This window comes from Pteropus alecto, unplaced genomic scaffold, assembly GCF_000325575.1.
Source record: "Pteropus alecto unplaced genomic scaffold, ASM32557v1 scaffold146, whole genome shotgun sequence".
In the NCBI taxonomy this organism is placed as follows: Eukaryota; Metazoa; Chordata; class Mammalia; order Chiroptera; family Pteropodidae; genus Pteropus; species Pteropus alecto.
Window position 1 is genome coordinate 27,781,128 of NW_006442107.1, and position 21,782 is coordinate 27,802,909.

Genomic DNA, 21,782 nt, shown 5'->3' on the forward strand with positions numbered 1-21,782 from the left:
TTAGAACAGCGGACACGAAAACGGTAGGATTTCCCCTCTGCCAAGTCGAACAGAGCAAAGCGGGGAGACTTCACTGGGAGCTCCGTGTTCACCCGCTGCCAATTTTCTGTTTCTGCATCACACTGCAGCCAGAACAATGAAACTGGTTAAAAACACAGCAAGAATAAAAGGGAAGTCTAGGCCAGGTATCTTGCATTGTTATGTATCTGTCAGCAAATTATTACCTGTTATTCAAGTTGGACTGGAGAAGAGTTTAGAGGAAATGGGGGATAAATATCTGAAGTCCACAGTATTATCGAAATCAAATATGGTTTTTTATTGTTTGATAAATATACTGCTTTAATACTTCATTTCCATTATTAACCAAGATTATTGATCTACTTACAAAGGTTCTTAATTAATTTAGAAAATAGTTTGGGGTCAGATACTTTTCTAATTCTTAGGTAGGTAATTAAATTGAATATACTATGTTAGATACTTAAATTTTCATTACATTGTTATAAACTGTATTATTTTAATTGACTTATTTAATGACTCATAACATCATTCAGGTCTGTGCTCAGATATCTCCTTCAAAGGGCCTTCCTGATCATCTCTCTTCCCATCACCAATCTAAAAGAGTTCTTTGCTCCTTTTCCAACATTCTCTATCCCTTACCCTGTTTTCCTTCAAAACACTTTTCATATTCGAATTTAAATTATTTGTCATCTCCCCCATTGGAAAGTTAATTCCAATAAAACAAATTCAGGGAGCTGTCTTGTTCACTGCTATGCTTCATAGCCTAGAATTGTATCTGGCCCATAGTAGATAGGTAATCAACATTTTTTTTTATCTGAATGAATAAATTTTTATGAATTCTGAATGAATAAAGAAAGTGAAAAATAAAGAAGATGGTCTTTTTTTCTTGCCCATATTTTAGAATAAATAATGGGAAAATTAATTTAAAGAGATTCTATCCTTGGGATTAAAATGATCTAGAGTGACTTCAAAATCTTCGAATGGAGGATATGGTGTCTATTTGAGCTTTGATAGAGAATATAGTGAGAAAATCATGAGCAGCCTTCAGTAATTCTTTTCCCTTCTTCTTTTAACTTTCAACCCAAGGTAAGTAAAAGCAATTTAACTACGGGATTTTTTAGCAGTTTTAAGAAATTTTTCCAGAAATTAGAACCTTGTGGTCACTGACCAGATGTTAAGGGTGATACATTTGGGGGACTATAAATTTACTGGTTCATCACTCAGCATAATCTTCATTGACTTGAAATGAGAGACAATATGATATGGTGAAAAGAACCCAGAGGCGTCAATTCTGGTCTTAGTTTTGTTAATAATGAGCTACACGAACCTGGCAAAGTTCATATAATGCTTTTGGCCTCAGTTTTATCATTTGTAAAATAAGCAAATTTGATAAGGTAACCTCTAAAATCATTGCAATGCCTTTCATGATAATGTGTCATTTGTGTGTGAGAGAGTAGAGAAGATAAATTCCCCCTAAATTGGCAATCTGCTGCCCACTGAGGGATAAAATACTCCCAGACTTTTAATCCTTTAGTTTATCATTTTGATTCATTTTGACATATTCTCCCCTGGGGAACACATAAGCAATTATCAGTCACTTATACCTTTATAATAAAAATAATAGCTGCCTTTCACTGTGTTAAGACCTTTATTTACCATTGTAACTCTTTAATCTTCTCAAGTATGCATTGAAATAGTTGTGGAGGTAGTATTGAGTGATTATTAAAGTTTCGCTTGGGAAGGTTGAAAAGCAGCAATGTGTAATAATAGTTGGATATATATGGATCTGAGCCAGACTGATGGGTTCAAATCTTCGTTCTGCCTCTTACTAACTGTGTGACCTTGGGATGCCTCAATTTCCTTATCTACAAAATAGGCATGATGAAAATTTAAGTATTTCCCTCATGGGATTACTGTAAGAATTAAGTAGTTTGACATGTGCAGAGTGCTTAGAACAGTGCTTGCTCCTTGGTAAGATAATCATGCTTGTAGAAACAGTTCTATCAAGTGATGTGATCCTGGTCTCTGACATGACCAGATTTTTGATATGGGAATGAGATGAGCTCAGGACATAAGACACCTGAGGAAAAAGTTTGGGGCTGCAAAGAACACAGTAGGGTAGGGAGGCTGGAAGCACTGGAGGCAGGTTCATCTGATTTCCTTGCTAACAAACCCCTCAACTTCAATCATTTCAGGGCTCATGGACATGGCATAACTTGTGTTAAGCCTGTAGCCATGACAATTAAGTGCTTTATGGGCATGAAAATCCCAGGTAAAAGTTCCATGAAGAAGCACAAGCATGGGGCTAACCAAAGAGGTGACACTGCTGTGGGCACGAACCTTCTGGGGTGGTCACCCAGGACAAGAGCATGAACAGAACATTTCCCTGTAGAAAGGTTGATGTGTTAGAAGTGGTTCACCAGAAATAATCTGAGATTCAGCTCGGCAGAATGATTTGGCATTTGGATAGTTCTGTCAATGTGCCCCAGGTCTCTAGATGTGTTCAGCTCCCCCAACATTTCAATGTCCTTGACGTTTCAAATGTATTGGCTGTGCCTATAAGTCTCTCTACGCACACTATACAGTAAGTCCTCACTTGCCATCATTGATAGGTTTTTGAAAACTGCCACTTTAAGTGAATGCATGTATAATGAAACCAATTTTATCATAGGCTAATTGATAAAAACAAGAGTTACATTTCTATAGCATGCTTCTGGTCACAAAAAGATCACCAAATTTCTAAATAAAGACCCAAAACACATCTAATACTAAACACTGAAATAAATGTGAGCTATACATACATTTAAGAAAGATTAATTAAAACAAGTAAAATAATGGTTTTTCCGACCTGCTTATTCCAGTTGAGGGTGGCCCAAGCCTATCCCAGCAGCTCAGGGAGCAAGGCAGGAGCCCACCTTGGACAGGGCCACTCACACACACCCACACTCACTCAAGACTGAGAAAGTTTAGACATGCCAATTCATGTCACATGAATCTTTGGGATGTAGAAGAAAACCAGAATACCTGGATAAAACCCACACAGACATGGGAGAACGTGCAAACTCCACACAGGCAGTGGCCATGGGCCAGGAATCAATTTTTTTCCCACATCAATGTTATAAAGAAATGACATTGAATGAAATTTATTTGAAGGCCTGCTATATTCAAAAATGTTCCCTTCTGTTCCATATAAATAAGTGTGCTGGTGGAAGATACTTAAATTTTTAATCATAGACTCATATGTATTTAGGTCTAGGTAAGTTACAGATGTTCACAGAGAAATTAGAGTTTATATGACTAAAAGAAATGTTCAACAGAATCCAAAGCTGATTCATCTGAAGAAAACATCTCAGTACTAGGTTGTTATTGTGTCATTATTACAGGAAAGATGGTAATTACTGTCACAGAGCTTATTTAGAACTCTCTTCCTGTGAAGTGTTTCAAAGAGATTCAGTGAGGGTGTGTATTAAACACACCAGGAAGTGAATATTTATCATTCTATTCTTGCCCTCTGTTAAAAAATAAAGAAAAAAATTGAGAATAATACTTAATTTATATTTCACTTGAGGCTAATATATAAAAATACATACAAATAAAACTATAAAATTTTAACATTATTTTGGTAAAATCAGACTCTCTTGGAAGATATATATAGATATATATATAGATATTACATGTTGAAGAGATGATCCATTTATTAGCTAGGAATAAGAAGTGAGGCATGCTCCTCAAAGACATGAGGTAAATGTCCTTATGAAAGGAAAGTAATTAATAAAGGGAAACCACAGACTCTAACATTTTAATTTTTTCAAGAGCCACTGATTTGAAACAATTAAAAGGCCATAAAGATAGTTGCGTATCACTTTTATGTCATTACCTAATTTTTAGATGTTTGGATATCCTATACACCTATATATATTCTATAGTAATAATATATCTATACCTATTCTTTTGTAATAATTGTCAGGAAAGGTAGCCTAATAGGAGTTTTGAAATTAAATGATCAGAATAGCATTAAGGATAAAAGAGAGAGAGCTTTAGGAAAATTAATTGAGCTCCATGATATTTCTGCTAAAAAAAAAAAAGACCTTTTCCATGATTTCGATATGAAAATAAATTATAAATGATACCTTATCAAGCTATTGCATAATTTTATAAAAAATGTTCTCTCGAAGACAAATACTGTATGATCTCACTTATATGTAACGTATAAACACAAGCAAACCAATCAAAAAAACAAAAACAAGAACAAAATCCCCCTAAAACTGAACTCAAAGATACAGAAAACAGATGGGTGGTTGCCGGAAGCAGGAGGTGGGGTGGATGGGGGGCAGTGAGCACAATGAGTGAAGGGAGTCAAAAGGTATAAACTTCCAGTTATAAAATAAGTTAGGTAATGTGCAGCAAAGTGACTATAGTTAATAATATTGTATTCCAAAAAATAAATAAAATGTACGATAAAGTAGAAACACTTGTTTCATTCATTGTTCTAAAAAAAAAAGATGCAGAGCTGCCAATAAAAATGTAAATATTCTTATACATGATAAAATAAACTTAGTTTTGTTTCACTTTTTAAATTTTATCCTAATCAAAACTTTCCTAACAAATGGATTTTGAGCCTTGTTTTTAATTAATTTATTTATTCTATTTATTTATTTTTATTGAATAAATTTGACCTGTAACATTGTGTAAGTCTAAGATGTATAGTGCGTTACTTTGATACATTTGTGTATTCTAATATGGTTGCCAATATAGCAATATTTATCACATTACATAATTATAGTACAATATTACTGTCTAAGTTCATTATATTGTGCATTATGCTTCTATGGCTTATTTACTACTCATTACAAGTTTGTACCCTTAAACATCATCACTCTTATCCCCCGTCCCCATTCTGTGGTAACTACCACATTACTCTGTTTTTTTACAGCCTACTTTTTTAGCCTCCACATATAAGTGATATCATATAGTACTTGTCTTTCTCTGTTTGACTTATCTCATTTAGCATAATGTGCTTAATGTCCATCCATGCTGTTGTGAATGCAAGAATGTCCTACTTTCTCATGAGTGAATAGTATTCCATTGTGTATATATACCACCTCTTTTTTATCCATTCATCCATTGATGGGCATTTGGGTTGTTCCCATATCTTGGCTATTGTAAAGAATACTGTGATAAACATGGGAGTGCATATATCTCATCAAAATCCTGTTTTGTTTTGTTTTGTTTATCTCCCTCCTCCTCCCACCCCAATGCCATATATTTTTTTGAAGACATCGAGTCACTTTCAGTATTACTTGTGAAATCAGGGCCCTTATCTCTGGGCTTTACCTTTAAATGTAGCCCGTATCTGATTTCTTTGCTTGGGGGCTTCTTTTAAATCCTGTTTTCATTTCCTTCAGGCATATATCCCAAATTGGAATTGCTGAGTGTATGGTAGATATACTTTTAATTTTTTGATGAACCGCCATATTGTTTTCCATAGTGGTTGGACCAATTTACATTCCCACCTATAATGTACAAGGGTTGAACCTCACTTTAGACAAATTCTCTTTAAGCACCCTTTTCTAGTAGCAATTATGCTGTTAGCCAAGGACTTTTTCCACTCCTAAGGCCCTGTGCCTTGCCTGGCAGGTTCTCTTATGTGTCTGCACGTGCAGCTAGGGCAGTTCCCCCAAATAATGTCCTGTACGAGTGTCGTCTTGTTTTCATTTTCTGGGCATAAATACTTATTAGAACTCCCTTCAAATATAGGTATATTGTAGATTCACATAAAATTCTCATCATTCTACTCATTTTAGGCCTTCATTGTATGCTGCCCTCTCTAACATAATTACAATACACATGTAAAATATTCGAGGAAAAGAACTAGCTAATATCTTGTGTTGTTTTGTAATCCCTGATACCACCCTATGACCTGTACTTAGAGTAATGCTAACCAAGCGAGTGGTAGCATGGGGGACTTTCTGTCTTCAACTCTCCTAGCCATTAGGAAATATTTTAATTTCTGCTCCTCTCACCCAACTGCCCTCATTGATGTTCATTCCCTACTGCAGAAGGACAAGTGATAGATGAAAGGCCATTACTAGAGCAAGGGAGACAGAAAAAGTCTCCAGGAAATATTGTCATACAGGCAATCTACAGTTTCAGGAACATTTCTCTTCAAATAGGGATCATGAATTGGGGTCCATGGACCTCTTAGAAGTCTATGGATGAGCCTCAAGGGTCTATAAATCCCCTGAACTTTCAGGCAAAGTTCTTTGTGATAAATATTTTTCTGTGGAGATTCTTCACAGTTTATAAGGGTTCAAAGAGTTCAGAACATAATGAAAATTTAATCTCTACCTTTTAAAAGAAATCTTTAGAATGTGGCATGAAGTATTAATGTTGATCTCAGAATCTTACCTTTTCTACAAAGTACAGAATGCCCTCATGGCCACGCTGACCAGGGGGCTTCCAGCTTAGCACCACATAGCTCCGGGTGGCTTCAGTGACAGAGAGGTCTGTAGGAGGTCCAGGAACAATACCCTCTGAAAAACAACAAAGAAAAGTGAGAAGCACACACTCCGGAAAACCCAGGATACTCAGAGAGTCACAGATGCTTCTCTCTTACTGGAGACAGAGTTAATTACTGCTCTGCAGTATAAAGAAGTACCTTGTCTCTAAAATTCTTCCTAAAATAGTCTTCATTCATTCAAAGCCACAAATTTACTATCTTTGCTTGACAATTTTAATTTCCTTATTAGTCCTGAAAAATAGTAGTAATGGCACAGGTTACCTTTTCTATATTTACAAAAAAGAGTGGAATCATAGTTTTTGAATGTCGCTTATTTATTTTTAAAACTAAAAAATTCAGTTACAGTTGACGTACAATATTACATTGGTTTCAGGTGTGCAACATAGTGGTTAGACATTTATATGATTAGACACTTAGAGAGTGATCACACAATAAGTCTAGTACCTGTCTGACATCATACATACTTATTACAATATTATTGATTATATTCCCTATGCTGTACTTTGTATCCCTATGACTATTTTGTCACTTTTTTCATCCAGCCCCCCATCCCTCTCCCATCTGGCAACTATCAGTTTGTTTTCTGTATCTATGAGTTTGTTTATGTTTTGTTTGTTCATTTCTTTTGTTCTTTAGATTCCATACGTAAGTGAAATCATATGGTATTTGTTTTTCTCTGTCTTATTTCATTTAGCATAATACCTTCTAGGTTCATCCATGTTGTCACAAATGGTAAGATTTCATTCTTTTATATGACTAAGTAATATTCCACTGTATATGTATATATGTACCTCCTCTTCTTTATCGATTCATCTATCGATGGACACCTACGCTGCTTCCATATCTTGGCTACTGTAAATAATGTTGCAATGAACATAAGGGTGCATATATCTTTTCAAATTAGTATTTTGGATTTCTTTGGATAAATACCCAGAAGTAGAATTTCTGGGTCATATAGTCATTCTATTTTTAATTTTTTGAGAAACCTCCATATGTTTTCCACAGTGGTTGTACCAATTTACAATCTCACCAGCAGTGCACAAGGGTTCTTTTTTTTTTTTTTTCTATATTCTCTCAAACACTTGTTGCTTGTTGATTTATTGCTGATAGCAATTCTGACAGATGTGAAGTGATATCTCATTGTGGTTTTAACTTGCATTTCCCTAGTGAGTAGTGATATTGAGCATCTTTTCATATGTTTATTTTTCATATGTTCATATGTTTATGTCTTTTCATATGTCCTCTTTGGAGAAATGCCTATTCAGGTCCCCCGCCCAATTTTTAATGGGATTTTATTTGTGTGTGTGTGTGTGTTACCTTATATGAGTCCCTTATATATTTTGGATATTAACCTCTATTATAAGTAGGATTGGTGAATATTTTCTCCCATTCAGTAATGTGTCTTTTCATTTTGTTGATGAATTCCTTTGCTGTGCAAACTTTTTAGTCTGATATAGTCCCATTTGTTTGTTTTTTTTTCCTCTGTTTTTTTTCCCCCTTGTCCAAGGAAATGTATTCCGCCCGCACCCACCCCCCACGCCCCCCCGCCAACAAAAAAAATGTTACTAAGAGCAATGTCAAAGAACTTACTGCCTGTGTTTTCTAGTTTTATGGTTTTGGGTCTTATATTTAAGTCTTCAATTCATTTTGAGTTTATTCTTTTATATGGTATAAGGTGGTCCAGTTTCATTTTTTTGCATGTATCTGTCCAGTTTTCCTAACACTATTTGTTAAAGAGGCTATCTTTATCCCACTGTATATTCTTGTCTCCTTTGTCATGGATTAATTGACAATATAGGTGTGGGCTTATTTCTGGGCATTCCATTCTGTTCCATTGATGTGTCTGTGTTCATGCCAGTATCATGCTGTTTTGAGTACTATAGAGTTGTAGTATAGTTTGATATCAGGTAGCGTGATACTTTCAACTTTGTTCTTCTTTCTCAAGATTGCTTTAGTATTCAGGGTCTTTGTGGTTCCTCAGATGTAATTTAAAATGTAATTTTCGATGCCTTTTTCTGGCAAAGCTGATGTCACAGAACTGGTGTTCAGAGACAATTCTCAATGGTTTTTCTACATACCTTCTATCAGCATTTTTATAGAATATGTTTTCAAGGATGTTAAATAGCAAACAACCTTGAAATATAGAGATAGTATATTCTCTAGGTCAGACAGTTGACTTGTTTTCTGACTAGAATAATAAAGGATAATGACTTTCTCTAGAGAAATTTGGGTAGGTTTGGTAGCAGCTCTCTAAGTGCACGGTTTCTCGGGTGGGTGTGACACAAATCTACTGTGTATGCAGCATCTACTTGTGCTGCTTCACATCACTCTGTGGGAACTGGTAGAGAGGGGCAAAGGAAACAGTGAGAACATGAAGGCAATGATGTCTGCAGTGTTCTGAGGAATAGCATCTTCTGTCTCGCGTCTTTTGCCAGCAGCTATAAATTTGATAAGACACTTATTAGGTTGTAAGTAGGGTAAATTTTTAGACTCGCCACAGTTCTTGACATTGAAGTGAAACAGCTTAAATACTGAGCAAAATATACCAAATTACTGTTTACAGACATTGGACATAGGACAATGATTACTGATAGATGGGAAACAAGTTAGATGAGCCCTGCCATTGTCCTAACTTGCTGTCAGGAGAGAGTTTCAAGGCAGCAGCTCAGGAAGAGCAACTGAGGTAGAGCCTGGCAGCTCCTTGAATGGAGGAGAAGAAACTGGAATTCCAAGGAGAGCAAGGTATCCACAGATAGAGTCACAGAGATGAATACTGGAGGAAGGTGCTGTACAGACAGAGAGAAGCTTCAGAGATCTGCAGAGAGTCCTTGTAGAGTGCTGATCTGAGAACTGATCAGCTCATACATATGAAGAAACCACCTGAAATGGGGACAACCACACAGAAGAAATGAAGGAACAATCCTCAGAGCTCTCATTGGGCCTGAGAAAGTTTATGTTTCCACTAGCCTGAGTAGAAATCTCCTAATTCATGGAGCATCAGATGAAGTACTCAGGAGAGTATTGCCTTTGTAGTGAGGCCAAAGTACCCCTGGACTAAAGGCTTCTCTGACTCCACTTAACAAAAGTAAGCCTTGAAAGGATCAAATTATTTCCCCAGAACAAAGCTTGAGTGTTTATAAAAATGCAAAAACACCCAGCATCAAACAGTTTAAATTTAAAATGTCTGGCATCTCATAAAAAATAATCGAATATGCAAGCAAGAAAATACAGCCTATAATAAGGAGAAAAATTAATCAATAAAAAAAACCCTGAAATGTCATAAATGATAGAATTAGTAGACAAAGATATAAACAGTTATTATAACTGTATTTCATATGTCCAAGAGGATAAAGATTGAACATGTTAATTAAAAACATGGAAAATATAAAAATGATATAAATTAACTTATAAAGATGAAAAGTACAAAGTCTAAGATAAAAAAAAAAAAACCTTGGCTGGAATTCACAGCACATTAAACACAGAAAAAGAAAAGGAGAGTAGAATTCATGACATAGCAATAGAAAGTATCCAAAATGAAGCACAAAAAGAAAAAAATGAAAGGAAAAATGAGCTCAGCATCAGTGAACTGTGTTTCAAGTGGCATGTAATTGGAGTTCCTGATGTATAGAAGAGAGAAGAGAATACAGAAAAAAAATTTAAGAAATAATGGTGAAAAAAAATCCAAATCTGATGAAAACTACAGACTCACAGATCCAAGGAACTTGCAAACTCCAAGCACAAGATACATAAAGGAAATGACACAAATGTACATCATAATCAAATTGCTAAAGCCAGTTATAAAAATAATATTTTAAAATTATATAGAGAAAATGATACATTACATGCAGAGTAACAAAAATAAGAATAACAGCAGTCATTCTTATAGTGCAGGTCTGCACTACAATGGGCAATTTTTTTACTGAATGAAAAACTGTCAACCTAGAATTCTACACCCAGTGAATATATATTTTACAAATAAAGATGAAAGAGACTCAGACATACAGAAAATAAAATAATTCATAAGCATCAGTCCTGCACCATAAGAAATTTGAAAGGAAATGCCTCAGCTGGAAAGAAAATCATATCACATGGAAATCCAGATCTACACAAAGAAATGAAGAACAACAGAAATGGTAAAAACCTTTTTCTTACTTTTTAAATCTTTTTGAAAGATAAGTGACTGCATTGTAAAGTTTAAAATATTTGCACAAAAAAATGTATGACAACAACATCACCACGGCTCAGAGGGCAAATAGAATAATACAGTTGTAGGTTCTTACACTACATGTGAAGTGGTATAATTTAATTTGAAGATAAGTTGTGATAAGAGGTATGTTATAAACTCCAAACTACTATAAAGCAGGACAAAGAATCATAGCTAATAAGATAACATAGTTAAAATGAAATAATAAAAAATACTCAACCCAAAAGAAAGAAGAAAAAGGAAACAGATGGAATAGATAGAAAACAAATAGCAAAATGGTAGATTTAAATCCAACCATATCAATAATTGCTTGAAATGTAAATGGTTCAAACTCCCCAATTAAAAGGCAAAGATTACCAGATTACATAAAAAAGCAAGATCCAATTAGATGCTGCCTACAAGAAACATAATTTAAACATAAAGACACACATAAGTTAAAAATAAAAGGATAGAAATCTTATGCCACTAATCAAAAGAAATCTGGAATGGTTATATTAATATCAAACAAAGTAGATTTCCAAGCAAAAAACATTACCATGGATAAAGGGACTCACTTTATAATAATAAAGTGGTTAATTCATAAGATGATGTAACAATAAAGATGTTTAAGCATCTAATAACAGAATGTCAAAATACATGCAGCAAAACCTGGTAGAACTACAAGAAAAAACTAATAATGATAATAATACATCATTTAGTTGGCAATTTCATCATTACTTTATCAATAATTGATAGAACAAGTAGATAGAAAATCATTAAGGATATAAAAGACTCAATTGAAATGCCAGCAGATTTTTTATAGAAATTGATAAGTTGGTTTTAAATTTCACATGGAAATGCAAAGACTTAGAATAGCCAAAACAATTTTGAGGGAAAAAAGATTAGAAGATTTATACTACCTGTTTTCAAAACTATGAAGCTTAAAACAACAACAACACAAAAGCTATAGCAATCAAGACAGGGTGGTCCTGGTGTAGAAAAAGTAAAATTTACCAATAAAGTTTGAAGAAATATGCAATCAGTTGATTTTGATAATGGTGCCAAGGCAATTAATTCATTGGAAAAGGATAATCTATTATATACACAACTGAAATAATTGGATAGCCATATGCAAAATAATAAAAATAACTTAGACTCTTATTTCACACAATATAGAAAAAATTAATTTGAAATGAATTATATATTGAAATATAAGAGCTAATGCATAAACATTTCTAGAAAAAAAAACAGAAAAAAATCTGAGTGAACTTAGATTTGGCAAAGATGTCAAATACAATACAAAAATGGCAAATAGACACATTAAAAGATGTTCAACATTATTAGGAAAATGCAAATTAAAACCACTATGCACCCATTATGAAATACCACTGTAGCGTAAAACACCACTATGTACCACTAGAATGGCTAAAATTAAAAAGACTGACCATGCTAAGTACTGGCAATGTGGAGCGACGGGAACTCTCATAGACTACTGATGGGATTGTAAAATGGTACAACCATTTTGGAAAACAGTTGGCAGTTTCTTTAAAAATTATAAACATACCCTATGACCTATCCATTCAACTTGTAGGTGTTTATCCAAGAGAAATGAAAGCATATGTCCACACAAACAAGAATTTTTATAGAAACTTCCAGTTGCAAATGGATAAACTGGAATGAACTGATATACACATCAACATAGACAAACCTCAAAATAATTATGCTGAATGAAGGAAACCATACAAAAATGAGCATAATTCCATTTATCTAAAATTGTGAACAATGCAAACTCTAGTGATAGAAAGCAGATCAGTGATGGCCTTGGATATGGGGAAGGGGTGGGAAGCAGGCGTTACAAAGGGACATGAGGACATTTTAGGGGTGATAGATATGTTCATTATTTTTATCACGGTATGGCTTCACAGGTGAACTCACCTGTAAAATTTATCAAATTGTCTATTTTACAGACATGCAGTTTACTGTATGTGAATTACACTTCAATAAAACTTTTTTGTGTGTGTGATTCTCTGGCAATATGTTATTTTATGATCTCCAAATATTTCAGAATGTTCTTTCCAAAACATCTTAAATTAATATACACTGTATCCTTCACAACAAAAGCTAAGTTGAATAGCTAAACATTGGCAACAGTATCTGGGAAAAATGTAGCTTTTACCTGTAGGTTCCTCTTCAGTGACAATGATCTGACCAGTCCAGGGTGCTGAAGGGCGACCTGAACAATAACAATCACAAACATTCACAAATGTAGTTTCAACTGCACCGATTAAACTGGCCATATTTAGTCACAAATGGGTTTATTAGTTTACCTATGTATTTTGCTAACAAATCTTCCTGAGCATGTGTATGGTATTAGTTTACCTACGTATTTTGCTAACATACTGAGCATGTGTATGGTATTGTGTCCTCAAAGAAGTCTCAATCTGCTAGTGCCTCAAACCTACCTGAACTGAGTTGACATTTCTAGAATTGTACTTACACAAGCAAGGTAAATAACCTGTGTTCATTTACTGTTCAATATGAGTCTCCTGAAACACGTAGGCTCTCATCTCTTCTTAAGAGATAACGTGTATTTGGGAGAAAGCTTTCTGGAACAATTGTAAGCTCACTAGTTATTTATCTGTCATAATGAAGATGAAGAGGAGCGAGATGCTGAACCTGCAGTAAAGCTCAACGAAAGCAATTGCTTTCTATTACTTTCGAAAAGTGTTATCTACAAAAGAAACCAGTTTAGATCTTGATTAAGGAAAATGGATGAGATGGGCAGTATAAAGTTAAAGAAGATATTCATTTCTGTGATCCCATGGATGTCAGAAAGAATGATTCAACTCCTGCTTTAATCCATGGACTTTTCACCAGACTTTGTGCAAAAACAAAAAAGGCGATAAAGAAGATAACTTATTTTTAGTTCAAACAAATCTTATTTTCATTGGAATTTCTAAAAGAAGGATAAATTAAAGTATGAGATGGAATTAGGAAAGAGAGAGGGAAGTCAGAGAGTAAGTGAAAAGTGATTGGAGAACAATCAAGTAGCCTGACTAGAAAGTCTCCAGAGAAAGGTGGCATTATTTTACTTAGATTGTTATAATGCCACTACATGTTATCCTTTACTTAAGGTAAAGAATAACACTGTAAATATGGCATAAACCAGTAGTCCTCAACTAGAGTGATTTTGCCCCCTAGGGACATTTGGTAATGTCTGGAGATGATTTGATGGTCACAAAGGGGTGAGGAGAGCTATCAGCATCTAGTGAGTAGAGGCCAAGGATGCTGCTAAACATCCTATGATGCACAGGATAGCCCCCCTACAACAAAGAATTATCTGGCCCAAAATGTCAATAGGGCCAAGGTTGAGAAATCTGGTATAAAGAATGAAATGTTAATTTCCAACAATTCTTTTAATGTCACTTTATGGTCCCTATTATTGAGGATGCCGTATGGATTCCCATGAAACAAATGCACAGTATAATTCATGAAGCATGGTTTTGTCATTGACACTTGGACGTTAAATATATGAAAAGATTAATTTTTACTGTCTAATATTGAAACTCAAGTATAGATTATATATAATTTGTAAATGTGTTTTTCCTTTGATATAAATTCAGTGTATTGAGATATTAATGTTCTAAAGGACAAATTCAAGCTTAAGAAATTTACCTTACAATTTTAAAAACTGAACTAAGAAAAAAAGTACATTTGGAATACGCTGATAAAATGACTAAAAATACTCTCTAGGCTCTTGGGTTTTATATTTTATTTCAAACACAATGCCTGGAACTCAGTTTAATGAGACAAACTCTGAATCAGATAAAAATAATAAAATAAAATAAAATAAAATAAAATAAAATAAAATAAAATAAAATAAAATAAATAAAGCTGTTGGTGAATAGATGAGTAAAAAAAAACAGGTTTTTTTTTTGTTTTTATTTTTCCCCCTAGGATCTTTTGATCAATATAGGATTTCTTATTCTCTTCTCCCTCTAGTGGAAGAGGGAGGAATAACCTTGCAATGAGATCTATAGCAGTTATATAAAAAAGTTCAAGATCCTGAAAAATGAAAAATGCTTACTTTTAAGTCTAGCTTTCTCAGCTGGATCCAGAGCAGCCACAGGCTCAGAAACACGAGATGGTAGACCTATTCCAGTTTTATTCACAGCTCGAACTCGGAATATATAAGAACGACCTTCTATCAATCCAGTGACTGGGAAACGAGCAAACTTCACAGGTGTGTCATTGCATTGAGACCAGCTATCTGTGCCCACCTCACATCTAAGGAAAAGAGAGTGATTGATAAAAATATTAAAAGAAGCATGGCTAAACTAATAGCTCCAAAGCTGCAAACTTACTCAATTGCTTCAGATCGTCTTTCTACAAAATATCTAGCTCAAGCATGGCTCAATAGTTATCTAATTGCAAGTACTCAGTTCCACTCAAAAGTAAGGTGTTTTCTTTAACAAGAAAGAGGTTCAGATTCTTCCTGAACACATATGCGTCCTGTGACCTCATTAAAAGCAGGCAGCTGAGGGGCCTCATGCGCTAAGCAGAGGAGTTTGGGGTGCGGGAGGTGAGGAAGCAAGCAGGTATGTACATTGGATAGACTAAGGGGGAGGATCCCCCCAACATCTCCCTGGCTGATGTCATCAGTTGCACCATTAGTGGCTTCCTTAGGCGTTTTCTTTTAAAAATGGAACTACTGTTGAAAAAGTTAATGCCTTAAAAGATACCTATTTGTATTATAATTTGAAAAGAGCTCACTTGATGGTCACTATATGCTGAGAGGGTGGGAGGACGGGGAGGGTACTGTAATATATTTGTTTCTTAACAGATAAGATTGATGAGATGCAGCGAAATTCTCAGGCTGGGCAGAGGAAGTTTAAGTATTTGAAACCTCCGATCTCTAATTGGTGCTTTCAGAGCCCTTGACACCTGGCGGTGGGGTGGCCATACCCAGGGAGACAAAGATGACAGTTCATATCATGTTATTGGCCTGATTAACAGGACTTTAGGGGCTCGACATGTGATTGAAATAGACAGCATTAAGACTAAGTAACTCATCATTTTTTTGTGAGCAGAGCACTACACTTTTAGTTTATATCGCTTCCCCAATACAGCTGGATGTCCAAAATGTATAATTCTCAAATGATTCTCGTGGGGGTGCGGGTTGCCAATAGCAGGGCAAAGGTGGTCGGGATAGGGGCTTTATCTTCAGATCCTCACCATCATCCTTCCATTCTTTGAGATCAATATTTTCCTCAATCTTATGTAAAGTGCTATGAAATATGGCTTCAATCCCTGCCATTCCATCCTCTTTTCCCTAAATCTTCCTTTGTAGAAATTACAAAGCTGCTATGAATGGGAAATAAGAAGGAGCTGAGAGGGTTAGGACAGTTCTTCAAACTGCCCCTGTCTCCCTCTCTCTGTGTACACGTAATGTTGTGATGACTCAAAGGTCCTAGAGTGTGCTTCCTAACCCTAATGTGGGCAGAAGAAAGGTGGAGAGCAGCTGCTCTGGAGACATCTACAGCATGGTAGAGCAGAAAAAACACAAGCTTACAGCCATGCTGCTCTTTGAATTCTAGTTGTTAGAATTAAATTGTATGACTTAGTGTTTCCTCACTAGCATGTGGCCTTGGGTCAGCTACTCATTTCTTACTTGTCATAATAGTACCTACTTTTCAAAGGATAATTATGGGTTAATGGTTAATGCATGTGAAGTTTTTAGAACAATGCCATGCACATGGCAAACGCTTGATAAGTATTAGCCATAATATGGTTATTTTTATTATGACTAAGGCAAGAGAAAAACAAAATGTACTGATTGTCCCTGGTCTTTCACTGATCAAAGTTTGCAAATCCTTTAGAAATTTGCCAAAGACAATAAGGCAGAAATTGTAAGGATGAAAAAAGAGTCTATATAAAACTTCACAGTTCATCATTACTAAAAGATGAAATAATATAGAAGTACTTAATATACAATTAAACAGCATGTAATTTGTTGTAAATATTTCTCTGGATGGTATTTAGTTCAGTAGACATATATTTACTTATTGCTATAAATATTAGATTTCATACACCTTGGTAGAACCCCACTGTACCATAGTAGCACAGATTATCTGTCCCTAGTGGTTTCTATAATTAGATTTTATCACTCAAAAATGGAAAGAGAATTAGAGCAACTATTTGAATAGAAACTAATACAAACAATAATGTATTAGGGTTCATAATATAAAATTGTTGTCTATGTTGTCTAAACTCACTGGGTAATTAATGTGTAAGACCCAATTACCATAAATATCAGAATCTAAGTTTGGAGAATGTAAACAGGAAGAACTTATAGATGGAACATAATTTAAGACTACTGATATTTTTTTCTTTATCTAACTTGAAACCACTTCCTTCAATGTAAATAAGATTTTGTTAGTATTCCTAAAATATTATTCTTTACTTAATATTCTTAAATCACTGACATACTAGAAATACAAACATTAATTACATTAAATACCAGCTATTTCATTTCCAGAGTGGCCTCTATTAGGTCTACAAATTCATAGTACTCTTGTCAAATTAGTGACTTGTGCTGGTAGTATATCTATCTATCTATATTTATATACATCTATGTCTGTCCGTTCATCTGTCTGTCTACCTACCTATCTATCGAAAGATACGCACAGAGACAGAAACACAGAGAAAGAGAGAGATAAGACCAGAAGAGAAATTATTTCACCTAGAAATGGGAGAAATCAAGCATGCATCACTATGACCAAATTACTCTAACTAAAATTAGACTAAGCACTAACTTATCAATAAAATATCCCAGAATAGGACTCCCTCCATCCACAGCTGGCTGTTTCCAAGAGATGATGATATAATCTTTGTTGGCATCCAAGCACACCACATCTAAGGGAGAGGCTGGGGTTCCTTCAATCTCTGCATCAGCATCTGTGGAAATACAGAAGGATCCCATTAGCCCTCTCAGATGCACTCTGTCAGCCTAGCAGGCTGGGGTCTTAGTGCACACATATCTTACCATACCACCACAGTGGCTACATTTTTGGCCCCAAGAGAGCAAGCTTCAGTCTTGTAATTTGCTTACCAACATAACAATGTGTACTTTTCAACATCAGTAAGAAAAACATTACATTAGAAAGGGCTCTGAAAAGGACCTGTGAACTTTGCCTCATGACCCTTGCGGGCTCAAAATGTTCTAAAAGAAAATAAATACATAGATGTCAGGGACTGCTATCAGAAAACTAATGTAAGGTGTGCCAGAAAGTCTATTCTTAATATATTTATTGTGTAATGTTACTCAGAAACTATGAATGGCTCCAAAGGGGAACAAACAGTTCCCTTTGTCGCCTTCTGGATGCATCCACAAGAGAATAAGAAACATGAAACTTTGCCCATCCTTATGCTAGGCACTACCATTTTGGAAGAGGAAAAATATTCATTTTAATCAAATGTTTGTTCCCAAACTGAAAATAATTGTGAAAGAAACTCTGATGCAATACCCACATTTGAGCTTAGTTTATCTAGGTTAAGTAAAAGTCCAGGATTATACAAGAAACAGAGGACAGTGACTGTTTACGAAATGGGATCCTCTGACAATGGGGTGCCCTCAGCAGTATGTCTTCAGGCATAGCTAAACTGGTGAATCAGGTGGTTTCAGAAGGAGAGGAAGAGGAAGGAGAATGAAAATAATCAGTTACTATTTTAAGTGAGAATAATTAAGACAGGAGGCAGAATCTCTGAGGGAGGGGGTCCACATTTGCCAATTCCTCCTGACATTTGGTCAACCCTTTCATAACTAGAGTTAGTAGAGGAAGCTGAGACATGTAGGAGCCATTTACCCAAGGGAAAACAATCTTGATGTCTAAATAAACACTTTTTCTATCAGCTACACTTGTGTAAATCTTATGAGTTACTAAACCATTTAATGACATGGCAGAAATACTTCTGAATTTAATAGGCTCACATTACCTGTGATGAGCTCGAATCACTTTGGTTTTGAACATCCTGTTTCTTGCTCCATGAACCCATAGGAAAATATCTCTAGGTAAATGTCTCCTGCATAAGGGCAGGAGAAGATAACTAATTGGTGCCTAAAACTTAATGCAGGATTCCACATGCCATACAACAGAGAGTGAGCATTTTGGTGGGGAGAAACTTCTTTTCTTCCAGGCTTTGAGAGCACTGGATGTGGGAGAGGGCCTGCTGATGATGAAGGTAGAGCAGATTCGAAATAGACGTAGAGATGCTGAGGTTAACAAGTCTCAGGTACTGCTGGAAAGCTAGCTGCTCAGCTCCTAAGGGGACAGCTGGCAATCTCTAATCACGTTCTTTTGCTAAAGGTCTGTAATGTAACAACCAGTAACCCCTGCATTGATAGAGTGAAGTTTAGTTCACAGAACAACCATTATATGTAACAGCCTGGCAAAGAGTAGGCATTTAGGGAACCAATTCTTCAGCATTTTTATAAAATTGCTTATTATATGCCATTTGTGGGGTGGGCTTGACAATATTTCAGAAAACAGGTTCTGTTTAACAGCTGCTGGAAGCCAAAGCCAAATACTGTGTTGTTACTTCACATTTGTCCTCTTGGCTCTCAGCAGCTGCTATGGCCTGTCTGGCTGACAGCACCCATTCAGTCAACATCAATCCTTTTCTTAGCATCTGTCCTTCCTGCTCCTAACTCTCCAAATAGCCAAACTTTTTGTAAGTTTGATTAATTAAGTCAAAGATTAGCCCAATACTCTTTATATTTTGACCTCTGACACGAACTATTAATAACCTTTTTCAAAATGTAAGTAATTCTATTATAATCGAAGTAATGCATGTTTGTAAAATATATAATAATAAAAAAATATACATGAGAATCCCTTTTAATTCTGTAACTCAGAGATTACCTCAATTAACACTGGCCTACATTTTTCTAGATTTTTTCTATATTTATAACTCAAAAGTGACTATTTTTAAAAAATAAAAATGGAATGGAACTATATAATTTCATGTAAACTGATTTTGCTTGATATATATCAATATCAATAAATATAGGTATATGTCAGTTGTTTTCACTGCTGTGTGGTATTCCATTGCTTACATGGAGCATTTATTATACTTTATTTTATGGCTCCCATTGGGAGATATCTAGATTTCTTCATTTTTCCCAACAAAAACTTTTTTTTCAACTTTGTCCACTCAAATTCCTAGAACCAGTACTGTTGGAAATGTCAATATGTAGTGGCAAAACACCCTAAGAAAAGTTCAGCTCATCACAATATATAGGAATGCTGGTCCCTCCATTCCTTTATCCCAGTGAGTCTTAAAAATCTTTTAAATCTTTTCAATATGTTAAATGAAAACATTATATCATTTCAATTTACATTGATTACTAGTGAAAACTTTTTCATATATTTATTTGCTATTTGTAATTCTTTTTTCATATTTCTTTTCCATCCTTTATTACTTTATCATCTCTTTCCTTCTTGCTCTCCGGGAGGGTTGTGAGGAAAGACTATATAAAAATCTCGAATAATATGTAATAAAATGATAACACTGGTGGACTTATGGACGACTTTAATTTTTCTTTTTTTTTTCTTATTTATATTATCTATTTTTTCACAAAGAACACATATTATCTATGTAATAAAATCCTGGCCAAATGTATGCAGCTCTGGAATGTGTTTGTGCAGACATGTGGTGTTTAGAAGCTATTTGCTAAGCAGCAAAATTACCAGAGCTCTAAAAATTGTATTGAAATGGCCTTATGCAGTTCAATGGATACAAAGTTTTAAAAAACACATAAAATATCATTTAAATCACACTGGCAGGGATGGCTCCATAGTGTAGTGGTTAGCATGTCTGCTTTACATACAGAAGGTTCTGGGTTCATGCCCCAGGTGGAGCCATGGACCATACCCCGGGTGCGCCGGCCCTCTCCCCCTCACCCCTGCCCTGGGTTGCCCCACCGCCGACCTTGGGTGTGCCGGGGGAACCAGGCCAGGAGCTTGTGGAAGGAGTGCCGGGTGCACACCAGGAGCTTGTGGAAGGAGATGCCCCCACCCTCAGAGATCCAGTTCTTAAGGGGAAACGGCAACATCCATAGGTCAGAGGTGGAAATGGGGGGAGGGGGAATTAAAGAGGGGGGAAAATTTTTCAAAAAGTAAAACACATTGGCAGTTTCTTAAAGGGTTATACCTAAATTTAACATGTGACCCAACAATTCTACTGATAAGTATCCATCTACCCAAAAGCAATGAAAACCTAGGTCCATGAATATGAATGCAAATGTTCATAGAAGCATTATTAATAATAGACAGAGTGGAAACAATCCAACTGTCCATCAACTGGTGAATGAAAGAAGAGATGTAAAAGATCACATATTATATCCAGAAATGTCCAGAAAAGACCAATCCATAGCGACAGAAGTAGATTAGTGGTTACCTAGGGGCTAGACTGGAGATGGGTGGGGAACGGGCACAAGAAATCTCTTTGAAGTGATGGAAATGTTCCACTGGATTGTGGACGATGGCAGCACAACTCTATAAATGTTCTAAAAAGCATTTTCCACTTAACATGATTAAATCTTATGTTATTTAAGTTACATCTCAATGAAGATTTTTTTTCAAAATATAATCTAAAATGTATCATTTAAAATGAACTTATGAGGGAAATCTTTTTCTAAAGGTGTTAAATTCACAACACAGTTGCTGGAATTTTCTTTTCAATTTTGTTTTTCCCATGCACCTTTTCAATTCTCTCACATCAACATCTGACAAATTTTAGAGTCTTTCCATTTCCTTATTTTGAAAATTGGCTTAGGCGTAAATTTCAAATTTCAATCTCTTCCCCTTTTAGCCATGTGAAGTCTGGCCTAAACCTGGCAGAGGGCCACAATTCTGGATGTGGGCAATGAATTAGAAATGTTGAGGAACCTAGACTGTGTCAGAGTTCCCAAAAAAAGTCCACAAAGGAATCATCCAGGCATAACTTGTTTGGGGTTTTTCTTTTTTTTTTCTTCTTCCCTCCCTCCCTCCCTTGCCTCCC

General features: G+C 35.4%; 1 protein-coding gene across 1 annotated transcript in view; it reads right to left on the reverse strand.

Moving 5' to 3' along the window:
* Window positions 1-21,782, reverse strand: part of MYOM1 (myomesin 1) — a 136,835-nt gene that overhangs the window by 67,719 nt on the left and 47,334 nt on the right. The window contains exons 11-15 of the mRNA XM_006920115.3: window positions 17,537-17,678; window positions 14,809-15,008; window positions 12,898-12,954; window positions 6,427-6,551; window positions 8-122 (exon numbers count right to left, since the gene is read on the reverse strand). Of these exons, the coding sequence (XP_006920177.2) occupies window positions 8-122; window positions 6,427-6,551; window positions 12,898-12,954; window positions 14,809-15,008; window positions 17,537-17,678 (639 nt within the window). The remainder of the gene's footprint in view (window positions 1-7; window positions 123-6,426; window positions 6,552-12,897; window positions 12,955-14,808; window positions 15,009-17,536; window positions 17,679-21,782) is intronic.